The sequence below is a fragment of the Peromyscus californicus genome, unplaced genomic scaffold (genome assembly GCF_007827085.1).
Source record: "Peromyscus californicus insignis strain IS unplaced genomic scaffold, ASM782708v3 Scaffold_9__1_contigs__length_137607984, whole genome shotgun sequence".
Lineage (NCBI taxonomy): Eukaryota > Metazoa > Chordata > Mammalia > Rodentia > Cricetidae > Peromyscus > Peromyscus californicus.
The window spans coordinates 110,516,432-110,531,843 of NW_026294617.1; the positions used below are offsets into that span (position 1 = coordinate 110,516,432).

Here is a 15,412-nt window from a genome sequence, read left to right on the forward strand (position 1 = left end):
TGCCCAGGCATGGTGCAGGGCTCACTTTCCTGATTGCAGTAGGGGGCATGTGGTGGTGGCGAGGGCATCAGCTCTCCTGCTCTCACTTGATGGCTGGCTTGGCTGCATCCCCACCAGAGGGTCAGCTCTGCTTTGCTGCCTGAGTAAGGTGCAGGGCCTGCTCTCCCACCCACCACAGGTGGTGAGAGGTGAGGTAGGGTGGAAGTCTTCTCTCTCTTACCCACTCTATCATATGACAGATAAAGGGTGGGGCCAGATCTCCCACACATGTTCTTGGGCCAGATCACCTGCATATCTATCCATATCTCCCCCACCCCCATTGTGTTGCCCTGGCAAGGTGCAGGACCTGTTATTCCAAGGACTGCAGCTGATGAGGGGCAGAGTCCACTCTCCAACTCTTGTTAACCTTCCTCCCAGACTAGCTTTTGCCAGCTGCAGTAGGTGGTGAGGGGCAGGGAAGGTACCTCTCCCTTGCCCGTGCTACCATATGACAGACAGTGGGGCTAGCTCCTCTGCCTTCAGGACTGGCTCACCTGCACTCCTGCCAATGGGGACAGCTCTACTGTTTTGCCCAATCAGGTCAGGGTCTGCTTTCCTCAGTGCTGCAGTTGGGAAGGGCATGGCCAGTTCTCCGTACTACAGCCAGTGAGGGGTAAGGTCAACTGTACAGCTCTATCCTTACTCTCTTCATTGGTAACTGGAGCCACAGACCGAGGCTGCAGCAGGGCCATGGACCCAGACATGGCCCTTTGCAGCAGCCCAGGCCCCGATGACACCACACCATGGCCCTGGGTTCAGCCTGCTTTCTTATAGAACCCAGGACTACCAGCCCAGGGATACCACCACCCACAGTGGGCTGGGCCCTTCCCCATTGATCACTAATTGAGAAAATGCCTCACAGCTGCATCTCATGGAGGCATTTCCTCAACTGAGCCTCCTTTCTCTCTGATGACTCTAGCTTGTCATCAGATTTACACACAGAACAGCCAATCCAGCACATGAGGATATTAAGTTTATTTGGTTACCTGTGTTTTGTCTTGGTTGAGGAAGAAATTTGTTGAGAACAGTTACCAAGCCAACTGCTTGGAAGGACATTTAAGCCGCAGAACACTAAGTAGAAATTTTATTGATGAGCTTGTTGACTCATCAATATGACATCATCTTAGACCTTTTCCTCTGACTTTGACTCTGGCTTGAATAAAAATCATCTTCCTCCTCCCACGGCACTTATATTTAAGTTTACCCACATTGAACAAGGTCATTCCAGTATTCTCTTCTCTTGAGTGCATATTTAGAACACTTGTCTAGATAATATTAAAGAATCAGTCTCTCTTTAAAATTCAGCCTCAGTCTGAATACAGTATTGACGTGTTTATTATTTTAAACTTCATTGCAAATTTGAGTCATTGACCAAAACATTTGATGGTGTTATTTGCTAGATTTAGATCCTGAGACAAGAGACTAAATCTCTAGGCCTATTTATTCATCTGTATGATCTTGATTCCTGGAATTATAATACCCGGAAAGGCTGTTGTAATGAAGGAGGTGGTCTAAGGGGAGCTCTGTAATTAGTTCTCAGAAATGTTAGCTCTGCGATGCGACTGTTGCCAGTGATTTTTAGTTTATGGTGATAAAGGCAACAGACTGTCAATCCAGTTTGATCCAGTTTGATGCAGATTGTGATGAGTAGCTCTTACTCCCTCTAATTTGGAGTTAGGAACTCTAGATGATCAGCAAGAACTTGCCACCTTGTCCCACCTGTATGGACAGCTGTTTCTTTTCATTTTCAATGATTTTCAGAGACCTAAGGGCCAGAGAGAGTGGTGATTACAAGCATATTGGTTGATATACATTGTAAGGTAATGATCTCCAATTCCTGTGCAAAGCTAGGATTTGTTTTAGGCCATGTCATTATGTATTCTGATTTCATATTCATAGATTTATAATCATTTCTTGATAGATTGTTTGTAGCTATTGATTATGCTTTTCTTGGTTCCATGCTAAGACTTTATTTTTAGGTTATCTACCAAGATCAATGGTTCTCAACTTATAGGTTGTGACTCCTTTGAGGGTCAAGTAAGCTTTTCACAGGGGTCACCTAAGACCATCGGAAAACACAGATATTTATGTTATGATTCATAACAGTAGGCAAAATCACAGTTATGAAGTAGCAACGAAAATAATTTTATGGTTGGGAATCTCCACAACATGAAGTGCATTAAAGGAAGGTTGAGAACCACTTTACTAGAGAGACATTTATGAGTCAAGTTGTGAGTTATATACCCATTCTGCTTTATTAAATATTCTCAGATTAGTCATATAAGAAGTTATAACAATTTACACTCTTACCAGAATTACAGAGGGTTCCAGGTCACCTATAGGCTATCTACTATTTTGGGTTATCACATTTCTAAATTCTTTGAAATAGTGTTGAAATGTACTTTTAGTTTGTGGTTCTCAGATCAACAACTTTTCGTAAATGTATAAATCTTCCATATTTTTTCCCTCAAATTACCTGTTTGTGTCTTTAGCCCATTTTGTCCTGTTTGCCTTTTTTCTTACTTAGTTGAAGAGTTTGAGTGTTCCCCTCTTGATATGTATCTCTTTTCTCTGCGCTGATGTTCATGTAAACTTCCACTAGAGGGCATTCTCAAAGTTTACATTGTTAAGGTGCCCTCGCCTGTTGAAATGACACTGATTTTCAAGTTAAAACTTGATGCACTTAACGTACCAACTTTGGAATACAACTAAAACCTGAAGATGTGAAATACTAAAGGCAGAAAGTGGGGAAGGGACCAGTCTGTGTTTTGGGTTTGGTGGTTTTTTTTTTTTTTTTGCTAGTACAGAAAATCATGAAGAAATGGCCCTAAAAGTAACAGTTTTGAATGGCTTAAAAATATTTCATTATATTTTTAATTTCTGAACATTAGAAAGTAAATTGGTAGATAATATTGAAAGTGGAGTAGTGAGAGTGAATTCAGTCAGCCAGTCAAGAAACAGAAAAAGTCACCAAGGGGCTGGAGAGATAGCCCCGTTTCATTTCCCAGCACCCACACGATGGTTCACAGTCATCTGTAAGTCCAGTTCTAAGGGATCCAGTGCCCTCTTCTGGCCTTCACAGGGACCAGGCACAAATGTGCGTGCGTGCGAGCGAGCGAGCGTGCGTGCGTGCATGCTTGTGTGTGTGTGTGTGTGTGTGTGTGTGTAAAACAAAATAAATAAATCTAAAAAAAAATAGGGAAAAATTCCCCAAAGCCATATGGCGTGCATGTTCTGAGAAGACACTTTTGCCTCAATATAAGGGATGGGGGCTGTAGAGATGGCTCAGCTCTTACAGGCTCGGCTCGCAACCAAGATGACAGTATAAGGAAAGAGTTCCTTAAAATCAGTGCTGCTCTTTAGAGTCTAAGTTATCCCATGAGTCTGTGAGCTTCCTATTCACTGGTGGTGTGCATGGAGATTGTGAATGAACACTGACAATCAGGACCAGGGCTGGGAGGTATCCAAACGTTATCTTGTTGGTGTCATTCTTTATGTAGTTGAAGAAACTGAAGCCTAGATGTTTAGTCAAAGTCATTGTGGCTGAGGCAGGGCTGGTATGTAGCTGTCTTCTTTTGGCCAGTGTGACTTCTGGTTCAACTCCATGGAAGAGGAACTCATGCCTTAGGAAGAAGAAACTTGTAGATATTTCTGGTCCAGATTGTTGATTTCAGTTTGGTCCCATATTGGTTCCCCCTGCACATTGAGACAAACCATTACACCATTTATTAACACAGCACTCTATTAGTTACCCAGCCTGCCTTATTCATGGCTACTCCTGGCCCAGAGTGGATACTCAGTGTCCAGCCTTGTGAGTAGTGGATGCAAATGCTTGGTACTTAGCAGTAGGAAAGAAGCAGCAGTGATGGGCAGACTAGGAGAGAACAGAGCAGGGAAGGCACAGAGACATTCTGAGAGTATGGAGAGGTGTGTCAAGAGGGGAACTGGGAGACAGCATTTGCTGTTGTTACTGAAATGCGAGCATCGTGAGTTCTGATTCACACTATGGAGTCTATAACCCTGTCTCTGCTACTTAGAAACTTGGTGAGCTTTGATCACTGTAAACTGTTTCAGTTTATTTCTACTATGGGATGAATAATGATGCATTCCTCACAAGATGTGTGTGTGTGTGTGTGTGTGTGTGTGTGTGTGTGTGTGTGTGTGTTAGAGAGTATCTGACACCTGTGGCCGATATGTAAGGTTAACAACTATATTGGTTGTTATTGCAGTTTTTTTTTTTTAGTAGTTTTAGTATTGGGGCATGCTGGCTGGACCTGATTTATTGTTGTTGTTTTTGTTTTTTTTTTTTAAAGTAAAGATGGATCAGTATTATAATTAAGACTAGATGGAAAATACTGGAGTTTTTCTAGGGTTACCTGTAAATAAATGTTCATTTTTAGTTACCTACATAAAATAGAGAAAGTAAACTTGGATAATGTAAATGCCGGGATGATATCAGTGGCTGAATCTTGAGATTGCAGTTTCTCCTCCCTTCTAACGTCAATTTAAGACAAATCATTTTAGTCAATTTCTGTAGTTTGATTCAGAGTCAAGCAGTTATGAAGCTTCTGGGAAGAGATGATGCCTAGAAGAGATTTTAAATTGATAGCAAATTCCCATTACATTATTCATCTCCAAAACTGTAACATATATTTTGTAGCCAACGGGTTATCATCTTCCCAGTAGACCCAAGAGTTGACTTATTTGCGTGATTTTTGTCGAGATCCTGAAATTTAGTGACAGAGGTAGAGAAGTTTTTAAGGGAGGGAAATGAGACAAAGATAGGTTTTTCTTCGCTGGAGTAGATCATGTCTCGTCCTTTGTTTCTGGAGGGAAGGCTGTTTCGAGCAGTAGGGCACACTTAACCAATAGGAAGTTCATTGTAGACGTGATAAGCAAGGCCGAGAGGCTGCCACCACGTCAGATGGAGCAGTGAGTGACAGCAGCCACAGATGAGACGGTCGGTAGAAAGAGAGAGTGAAACTCTGAGATTTGTGAATGTGAGTTTAACCGCTGACTAAGCTGGGAAAATGAATATTCTGGAAATACCACCCACTTTCAGATGTGATGACAGGCAAATTAGAGACAGAGGAAGTGCTGTAAGTCTGTTTTAATTATTATGATGCTTGTGGGTGTACCGTGTACTGGTGTGTTAGCCCAGAGCCTGTGTTGTAACGTCGGATAATTTTTCCTTTGAATCGTGGCTAGCTATACAACTTCATGATCATGTGGAAAGATTAGCATGTACTGCAGTGAGTATTAACCTACATTTCTGCCTCATTTTTTTGATTTTGTTTTTTTTTTTTTTAGACCTGGGAAGATCCTCATCAAAAAGATAAGAACACAAACTGCTATGGAGATAACGATCCCATTGATGTTTGTGAAATAGGCTCAAAGGTTTGTTCTACAGACTGTGTTAATCCTCACCTGTGTTTTGGTTTATTTACGTCCTAAAATTTCATTTTGGCCTCTAGTTCTTCCACCCTTCAAAGTCTGAGCATATTTATTCCTCTGAAACTCAGACTCTTCATATATCTTTACTTCTTTTTCCTAAGCCTGGGCTTGGTGAACCACAGCAGGTGAGATCCAGCCGCCGCCTGCTTCTGATTCTGTCCGTGACACAGCTGCGTTCATGTGTGCCTTGTCTAGGGTTGCTCTTCCCTCACAGCCGCGGGGCTGAGGACTTGTAACAGGGACTGTAAGTCCTAAAGTATTTGCCATCTGACCCTTGGTGGGACGTTTGCCAAGCCCTGTCTTCAGCTTCTTTGCCATTGTCTAGACAGAGACTTCAGTACTGATGGGAACCAGCTGCCAGAGCCAGGGAAGTGGCTTTGGTGGTAAAATGCATGCCCGGAGAGTGTGTTAATCTGAGTTCAGATCCCCAGAACCCAGGGTGAAGCCAAGCACAGCGACACACACCTGTAATGCCAATTCTGGGGAGGCAAAGACAAGCAGATACCCGGACCTTGCTGGCCAACCAGCTGGGCTTGTTTGGTGAAGTTCCTGGCAATGGGAAGACTTTGTCTCAAATAAGAGGTACAAGGAGCCTAAGGAGTGGCACTGGAGGTTGTCCTCTGACCACAGACGTGTGTGCCTGCACTGGCACATATGTGTACAGGTGCCCACACACACACACAAAAAAACAACCAGAAAACCCTCCTTTTTCTTTTCATATCTGCCTCCAGGCTGCCAAGTCCTGTGGAGAGAAACAAGGTCTGCAAACCCGTGGGCTGGTGCTGCTGTTAGCTCTTCTGTCTGTTCAGTTCCCCCGTTTCTACTACCTTCACGAGTTGTTCTGTGCCGCTCCTATCTAGATCCGGTCTGCTTCCCCAGAAAAGCCTCCCGTCTTTGAGTCAAAGCTTTCGTAGACATCAGCAGGGGCGAGCTCCCTCATCATTCCCCTCAGAACTGTGTATGGTGGTCCATGCCACCCCCCATAACTGCTCTAGAGTTCACACTTCCTACCTGTTAGTGGTATTTTCTTCTCCTTTCTCTTCAGTACCAACAACTCCTCTTTCATCTTTTTGGCTTCTTATCATGTGCACCCTCTCTTACCCTTTACACGGAGACGCAGAAGGAAAGTTTTCGGTACGGTACCCATCCCCGTCTCCTCCTTCTTTCCTAGCTGTCACTCCTTGTGAAGTTGGCCCTTCCTCCCCCATCAGGTCAATCAAACCTGACCTGGGGTTACATTGGGGTTACAGATAGCCGCGGTAGAGGCACTTGGATTTCCCTCCATGCTCTCTCCCCACCATTTCCTCTTTCTCCTCTGGGGCACAGTCAGTTGTGCCCTCGGCTTCTATTATATCACACTACTCTACTTTCCCTCCAAGTATCCTGGCTCCCTCCCCATGGTTTCATTGCAAGCGCATCTCCTCCTGCCTGCTCCTTAGTCCTGGGAGCAGGAGGGTGAGCCCCTGTCATTTCCTGTCCTGGACCTGTGCTCTTCCCTCCGTGAGCCAGTCCCAAGGGCGCCTGGTTTGGGTCTTGTAATTGACAACATCGGCTCATATCCTTGCGTTCAGCTGCCTATATCTGTACTCAGATGTCTCCTGGGCCTCTCAAGTTTGTGTCCCAAGCTACATTCACATTTTCCTTTTTTCTAATTTACAGCTCTCAGTATTTTCCATGGGGCCTTGGGAAGAGGAGAGCAACAGAAAGAATAGTAAATAAATAGAGACTGCTGCCTGAGACAACATGGCTCCCTTCCTTCCCCAGCTCCATCCTCTTCCACCAGAAACAGAGGGATCGTCTTGATTGTTTGCCTCTCTTCACCCAGCTAATGATGCGGTGTTGATCTTATGTCCGGAAGAGCTCTCAGAACCAGTTTTTTCCCTGCTTGCTGTCGCTAGCTTGTCTAGTGCACTGTTAAGGTGTCACTTGATGCATTCCTCCTCCTCACCAGTTTCCTCGCTGGGTCGCTACCACTGCACACGCTGCTGCTGTGCTCCTTTTGGGACTTGGCTCCTACATCCTTTCCCGGCCAAGTTGTTAGGACGTTCTTCTGCCTTAGTGGAAGTCAGTTGTTGGAAACTTACATTAGCATCTTCAGGTAATAGTTATCTGCTTATTTTCTCTCTCCTCTTGTTTTTGCTGTTCTTCATCATTCTGATTCCCCTCTGAATATTTCCTGTCATTTGTTGCTTTTTCTCTGTTTTTTTCTTTCCCTTTTCTCCCTTTAGCATCCTCCTCACCTGCATCCTCCCCACCTGCATCCTCCTCTCCTGCATCCTCCCCACCTGCATCCTCCTCACCTGCATCCTCCTCACCTGCATCCTCCTCTCCTGCATCCTCCTCACCTGCATCCTCCTCACCTGCATCCTCCTCACCTGCATCCTCCTCTCCTGCATCCTCCCCACCTGCATCCTCCTCTCCTGCATCCTCCACTCCTGCATCCTCCTCACCTGCATCCTCCTCACCTGCATCCTCCCCACCTGCATCCTCCTCTCCTGCATCCTCCCCACCTGCATCCTCCTCTCCTGCGTCCTCCCCACCTGCATCCTCCCCACCTGCATCCTCCTCTCCTGCATCCTCCACTCCTGCATCCTCCTCACCTGCATCCTCCTCTCCTGCATCCTCCTCTCCTGCATCCTCCTCACCTGCATCCTCCTCTCCTGCATCCTCCTCTCTTGCATCCTCCCCACCTGCATCCTCCTCTCCTGCATCCTCCCCACCTGCATCCTCCTCTCCTGCATCTTCTCCACCTGCATCCTCTCCACCTGCATCCTCTTCACCCTCTCCCCCTTGTTATTTCTCTCCTCATTCTTACTCCTTTTATGAGGTGAGAGATTCTTATTCTGTACCTCACAATTCTGATTTTGTGCACAGGTTTGTTAGAATGCACGTGTGTGTTACTGTTATCCTTGCCTAGCACACGTCTTAACAGAAGTATGAACAAATTACAACTCTTTTTTTTTTCAACTTTAAGCTATAGTTTTCTGAACTTACTTTTTTAATATTTTCTCCTAAGGGATAAAATATCCTAATGAATACCTCCTGTTCCTAGAATCCATGCTAGGCTCTTTGGTTTCCTGTCCATATCTTATTTCATAACAAGTAAAGATGGCTAAGTTAGGTGACTTTTCATTCCTGGAAAGATTATGTGTTTACAACAATTCTTTTACTCTTATACTCTTGGAGGGTAGTCAATTCATATTTAGTGCAAAATATTCAGTCAATTTAAACCTGATATGAGTAAAAAGCTTAAACAGAGGCATCTTATTTTGACCCATGTAGTGTGTCACTGAACGTGTAATTAGTGAGGTTGTGACTAGCAGAAACGTTAGCAACATTGGTAGCTGATAAACTGACGTGGCACGGTCACACTTATCTGTAAGTCAAGCATAACTAAGGAAACTCAGTGTGGATCTTAAAATAGAGGTTTCCAAGTTGTGGACTATGTGGCATAAAATCAAAGATTGTTAGTATGTGATTTTTGATGTATAATTACTGAAGAATATATTAATTATTGTTACATTTTGCTAGTTTATTCTAGAATTTACAGTATTGTACGTCTGACTACTGTTTAAATCCACCCGTGCCTGGCATGGACTTTTCTTGGTCCATGAAAAGTTACACTATTTAAGCCTTTAACTTGCAGTAACTTACTACATAGCAATAGAAAACCCAGTTCACAAGTTAGTATGCTTTAAACACTGTACTTCCCATTATTTTCTGTTTTTAACTGTGCATGGTTGAGGTTTGCCTTCCTCAGAACTGAGTCAGCACAGAGCCTAGGTTTTATAAGCCCCTTTTACATTTGCTTATTCCAGGCTCCTGAGAATTAAGCACTTGGTAGGTATATTTTAATAAGTCCATGTAGATCCCAGTAGGTGACCTCTTGGCCTTGAGTTCATATATATACTTTCCTTGACTCTTCAAGAGTATGTGGAACTAAAATCATCTTCAGTTTACTGTTGAGAAACTAAAATCTAAAACACTGTATGAACACACATAGCTAATGGGTGAAGGAAAGAAACGGTGTCCTATAAGTTGATACTGGACCGAGGGCCACAGACATAGAAATGTTGAACGTTGTGAACTTCTTAAGGGATTATGTATTATTCATTTGGTTTTTTTATGAGAAGACTACACATGCAGCCAGCATAAATTTGTTGAATTGATTTAAACTGGAGTGTAGCAGCTTCGTAAGTATTTTACCATTTGTTCCTAAGCATCCTTTACAGTTTGGGTTTGAGAGTGCCTCTCTGTTTTGAAGGTATTACAGCCAAGCAATGGCTTGTTTGAAATAAGGTTCTCTCTCTGTGTTCTTCTGAGATCAAAAGCTGTTTCATCTGATGAAACTTGACAGTGGCTGAACTTGCTTCCTGCTAGCCTCAAAGTGTACAAAATAGACTCACTGGTTGTTATGTTGTTGGGAAATAAGTTTTATGAGTAAGAAAACAAAATAATTGAGAATGAAAGTTCTCGAGAACTTCTCTGCTGCCCACTTCTGTAGCATGGCTGATGTTTGAGATGGTTAAATCTTTGTTAGAGCATTGTGTCTCTGGAACATCCTCGCCCTCTTCCATGGAGATGCTAGCAAAGCAAAAGTGTCTCCAGACAGCCAGCATCTCCCAGAGGTTAAAACTGCCTTGGGTGAGACCCGCTCAATCAGTGTATCTGCGAGTTACCCGACAAGACCAGCTTTTCCTTGATAATTGCACAGTAACTTCAAACTCAAGATGGTTTATGAAGACCTTACAATTTCTTTGGTCTTGTGTACCCTGCCTCCCTGAAGCCTTGTCCTCAAGGGTTTGTCCTCTGGGTAGTGTAATTGCTTAACCTGACAGTGTCCTAGATTCTCCAGTCCTTCTCTGTCCACATCCTCTTTAGAGTGCAGAACCACCACCAGCGAACACTGTGTCATTCAGCCTGTGTTAGCCTTTCCTACCAGCTGCAGTCTCTCTGTGCAGTGCTTCAGATTTGAAAGAAGGCCTGCGCAGAGTAGTAAATATCACCACCCTCTTTCATAAGTATCTACACATCTTCCTGTTGGGCTTGGAGATCAAGAGTTTAAGAAACCAAAGTCCAGACCTAAGGATAAGTACCTGAGATACTTGGTGATTTACAGCTAGGGAAGAAGCATGGTGGAGGTGGGGCAGGAAGGAGTAGCATTCGGTTGACACCCCAACTGTAAAGGGGCAAGCTTGTTCTTCTGTTTCCTTCAGAGTGGCATTCTCTTAGCCCTGCAGGCTTCCAAAAAGAGCTTCAGAGCTGATGAAACAGGGCAAGGTCAGATCAGCGAGGCCTGCAGCTAAACCCCTGTCTTCCTGTGCCCATTCCCAGAACCAAGAGCCTCCTGGGCATCCCAAAGCTTTCCACGGGCTTGGTTGGGGCTCTAATGTTGGCGTGGAAGAAACTCAGTTTTTGTGACCTATAGTAAGCAAGTATACTGAAGATGGGCTTCTTCTTATGAAAAAGGAAGTTAAATCTGAGATTTTGGTATGTCCTTAAGTATACCAAGAATGGTAGATACATGCTCTTTGTAGAGTTAGAGCAGTGTAGGAAGTAACCTAAACACCATTTAGATCTTTCTTTTAGATATACTTAAGGGACAAGCTTTTTATTTGTTTTCTTACCAGTTTTTTAAATCCTCCCTAACGTTTTTATTTACTGTGAATGGGACTGCTGTGAAATTCTGACTTCCTTTAGAAACCCAAACTTCCATGTTGATGATCAGGGAAAACGACGAGTCGAAAACTACCCAAGGCATCGTGCATTGTCTCACATGGCTGGAAATCGTCAAGGGTAGGATCAAATCCCAGACATGTGCGTCTGGAGGCTGTTTCTGGCTTCCGCAGGGTTCTGCCTCCAGGGCTGATACTTGTGAAGACTGATGCACATCCGTATTCATTCCTTCCCTGTCCTGTAAAATTTCAGGTTGGGCCGTGTTATTCCAGTGATTGAGATGTGGGATGGTAGAGGTCCATTGTCTCTTCTTGTCTTTCTGTCCTGACCTGCAGTGTGTAAGTGTCCCAGACAAGGTAGTGAATCTTTGCAAACAGATTCTTTCTTCTGAACCCTTTCTCTTTCTCCCTCCCCCTGCACACCCTACCCACTTTCTTTCCCTCACAGTGCCTACTACAGTACCAGGTTTTTAACTGATGATAGACTAGCACAGGAGACCCTAACGTGATTGTGTGTCTTCTCTAATGAAAGAGGCTTTAGTATCATTTATACAGTCACACACTAATCTGCTGTGTGATAATCACTTCACGTACACTTAGATTAAGACTTGTCATTTTGCAAATGTTTTAAATGAATTTACTTGATTTTATGGTTTAACATCATTTTCTCTAAACATTTTGGGGGTGCATGAATGGTTTTGTTTTGCATACCTTATTTTCTCAATGTGAAGCTGCATTTTGGACCATGAGGAAATTTGTTTCCTGAAACATGTTTACAGTGTAAGGTTACATGGAAATTCTCTAGCCTATTAACTTTTGAAAATGAAGGCGTATAGGAAGATCTGAGATGTTGGCAACCTGAGGGCAGTGAAATCACTTTCCCAAGCAGCAGAGTATCAGAGTCCACTTCTGACAGAGTGGTGTATGTGCCTGTGTGTAGACATGTGTGTGTACATGGGAGAGGGCCTGTGCACATACGTTACATGATGTGGGTGCCAGAAGTCAGCTCTGGTGTCATTCTTCCGGGTGGCATCCACTTGGTTTTTTGAGACAGAGTTTCTCAGGGACCTCAAGCTCTTGCTGATTTGCCTTGGTAATCAGAGAGACTCAGGGATCCCCTGCTTCTGATTCCCTGGGGTAACAAGGCCTATATCCAGCTTTTGACAGGAGTCCTGGGACTTGAACTCAGGTCCTCAGGCTTGCACAGCGAGTTCTGCGTGACTGAACCATCTCCCTAGCCCAGCTGTCGTGGACGGTGGGAGGCCAGCTCCCAGGTCGGCTCCAGGGTAGCAGAAAGAATGCCTCAGAGTAGTGAGAGCTTAGGAAAAATTGTCTATCAGAGGGCTAGACTTTTTCTGAGAGGAAAAAATAAAGAAACACACACGCTTTCTGTCAGTAACTTTCTCTTTTACTTCATCTTAGAAACACCTCTTTCTCTGAAAATCTGTCTCCACATACCTACAACAAGTGACACCTGGGATCTTGTCTGTGTGTATTTTATTTGCAGGGGCAGCTTAGTCTGTTTCGAATTTGTTCTGAAGTCTAAAATTAGCTGTCTTTGAGACTGAGAATACTGTTACTTTCCTGAGTCAGTAAAGAACAGTATTCTGGTATTATTTCTATTCATCAGAATTATACTGCTTAAGCAGAAATCATCCTCCTGACCATCCACCGCTGTAAGTGTGCTCAAAGATGTAAGACACACTACCAATGGGCCGTGGAAGGACCCCCACAGCTGTTCTTTTTAGGGAGGTATAGTGGTGGCACATGAGAAAATTACAGACAGAAAACAACTGGTTTCCACAGCCAGTGGCCCCATGGCCTGGCCAGGTGGGGCTCCCCAACAGGAAGTCACTCATCTGGTGGGTCGACCTGCCAAACACTAGCTGTCACCTGCTGTGTGCTCCCAGGGCCCTCAGCACCCAGCTTCTTATTTAATTTATCCTAAACTCACTCTTAAGCACCTCATGAAACCTGTTTTGTCTCCCACATTAACAATTCTTTCACTATCATTCGTTGTCTTCTGAAGACAATCTTTTTGATAGTTTTTAGGCAGAAAAATAGAATACTTGTTGGGGCAGGTATGAAGTAGCTTTTCCTTGAGGACACTTTCAGCCTCTTCTACACTGTGTATATTTCTAGAGTAAAATCTTAATTCCAGTCTATGTCTCTCCTTCCCTGATGGTGGTGGTTCCTTTCCTTCTTTTTCAATTGCATTTATGTATTTATGTATTTATTTAGAGTGTGTGTGTGCACTTGCGCATACCACATGTAAGTATGTTCTCATGCACATGCACTCGTGCCGTGGAACAGATGTGGAGGTCTGGGGACATTGGCTGGCTTCCCTTGCTATGGCCTGTGCTCCACAGTTGCGTTGGGCAGAAACCTCAGGCAGTTTGCAGGGTCCTCCTCCTTGGGCAGCTCCCCTCTAGAGTCATGGTCCTACACTGTCTGTTGTTTAATGTCTGGTTTCTGGAAGGGCATACATTTTTTTTTTTCGTTTGTTTGTTTTGGTTACTTAATCGGCAATCCTTTCATGAGAGGAAGTAGAAGTTTTGAGATACTCATTCTTGGGAAAGAGACTGCAAGGCAGGCTTCCTGACCATTTTTGCATGGTTTGTATTTACTAGAACTATTACATTTCCATCGTGTAAGTATGGGTTTATGGTTAAGCCCTCCCAAGTCTCGCGAATGACGGCATCTTTTCTCTGTGCAGGTTCTTTCCCGTGGAGATGTGATCCATGTGAAGATCCTTGGGGTTTTGGCACTTATTGATGAGGGTGCCACAGATTGGAAAATAATTGCTATCAATGTGAATGATCCTGAGGCTGAAAAATTTCATGGTAAGTCTAGATCTTCCCAGAAAACAGAAGTAAACCAGTGTGTCTTTGGCATTCTTAGAACTGAAAGGGAAATAACATAAAACACAGTTTGTGTATTTAGGTGTTAAGCGGCGTTTTAAAACTCTTTCTGTAGACCACAGAGGTCAGTCTAAAATATTTTTGAATGAGCTGTGTCATATCGCTAGGAGGAAGAAGGAAAAAGAAAAATATGAGACAGACAAATGTTGCTAGAGTTTTCCTGCCTGGCCCACAGTCTGGACAAATCTCTCACCCGCCAGTCCCAAGCCGCTCAAACCCGATCAAGTAAACATAGAGATTTATATTGGTTACAAACTGTATGGCCGTGGCAGGCTTCTTGTTAACTGTTCTTACAGCTTAAATTAATCCATTTCTATTAATCTATACCTTGCCACATGGCTTGTGGCTTACCGGTACTTTACATCTTCCTTATCCTGATGGCGGCTGGCAGTGTCTCTTCCCTCAGCCTTCCACTTCCCAGCTCTATTCTCCTCCTTGTCCCGCCTATACTTCCTGCCTGGCCACGGGCCAATCAGTGATTTATTTATTGACCAATCAGCAACACATTTGACATAAAGACCATCCCACAGTACTTCCCCTTTTCTTTTCTTAAAAAGGAAGGTTTTAACCTTTACACATCTCCAAAGTCAACTTGGTATATTTGGGAATTTGGGCGTAGCTTCTCTTACTACTTCCTGCTGGAGGGGGGCGCTGTATCTTATGGGGACACAAAGAATATTTTAGGATTATGGAGTAGTCCATGAGGTTGTATCGTCTGAGCCAGTTGCTTTGAAACGGTTCTGGATGTTGGATCATCTGGGCCATGGTGTCATCGGAGACCTTTCAGGGGGTCTTGGCTGGTCAAACCTGATGTGTCTTAATCTGGAACAAATCCATAGCCTCTGGCTTTCTGTGGGAACAAAAGCAGAATCTCCTTTCCAAAGCAACATATCCTTATATCCAAATTTTGAAGTCAAGGTACCTTTAAAATATACATTTTGGCATAACTCAACAGCTTTTGTAATCAAATGTTTTTCTTTAGTTACAAATATCAAAGAGAACATAATCCAGATTCTTTGTGTGGTAGCCATCTTTACGTGGCTTATTTTTTTATATTAGCTTGAGCCTATTGCTTTGAACTGCAGCATTCTAAGACTGAAACGGCGCTGGTGCTGTGGCTGCTGGCTCCGCCCACCTCAGCTTCCCAACATGGCGGCGGTATGCTTACCGCCAGCTCTGGGAGCCATCGTGGGTCTATGCTTTTATCCAAGCAGCGTGTAGCCCAGAAACCTCTTTTTTTGTTTTGTACTAGCAAAGGCTAAATCCACAATGTAGCTTAATGTGCCACTTGCAGAGGCCTCATTCCCGCCATATGGCGGCAGG

The 15,412-nt window shown here is 43.9% G+C and overlaps 1 protein-coding gene across 4 annotated transcripts in view; it reads left to right on the forward strand.

Annotated features, from left to right (window-relative positions):
* Ppa2 (inorganic pyrophosphatase 2) overlaps window positions 1–15,412 on the forward strand; it is an 81,394-nt gene that overhangs the window by 32,022 nt on the left and 33,960 nt on the right. For 2 of the 4 annotated variants that reach the window (XM_052730541.1, XM_052730543.1), the window contains 2 exons: window positions 5,350–5,436; window positions 13,885–14,011. In XM_052730541.1, the coding sequence (XP_052586501.1) occupies window positions 5,350–5,436; window positions 13,885–14,011 (214 nt within the window). The remainder of the gene's footprint in view (window positions 1–5,349; window positions 5,437–13,884; window positions 14,012–15,412) is intronic. The other 2 variants (XM_052730542.1, XM_052730545.1) reach the window with 1 other exon arrangement.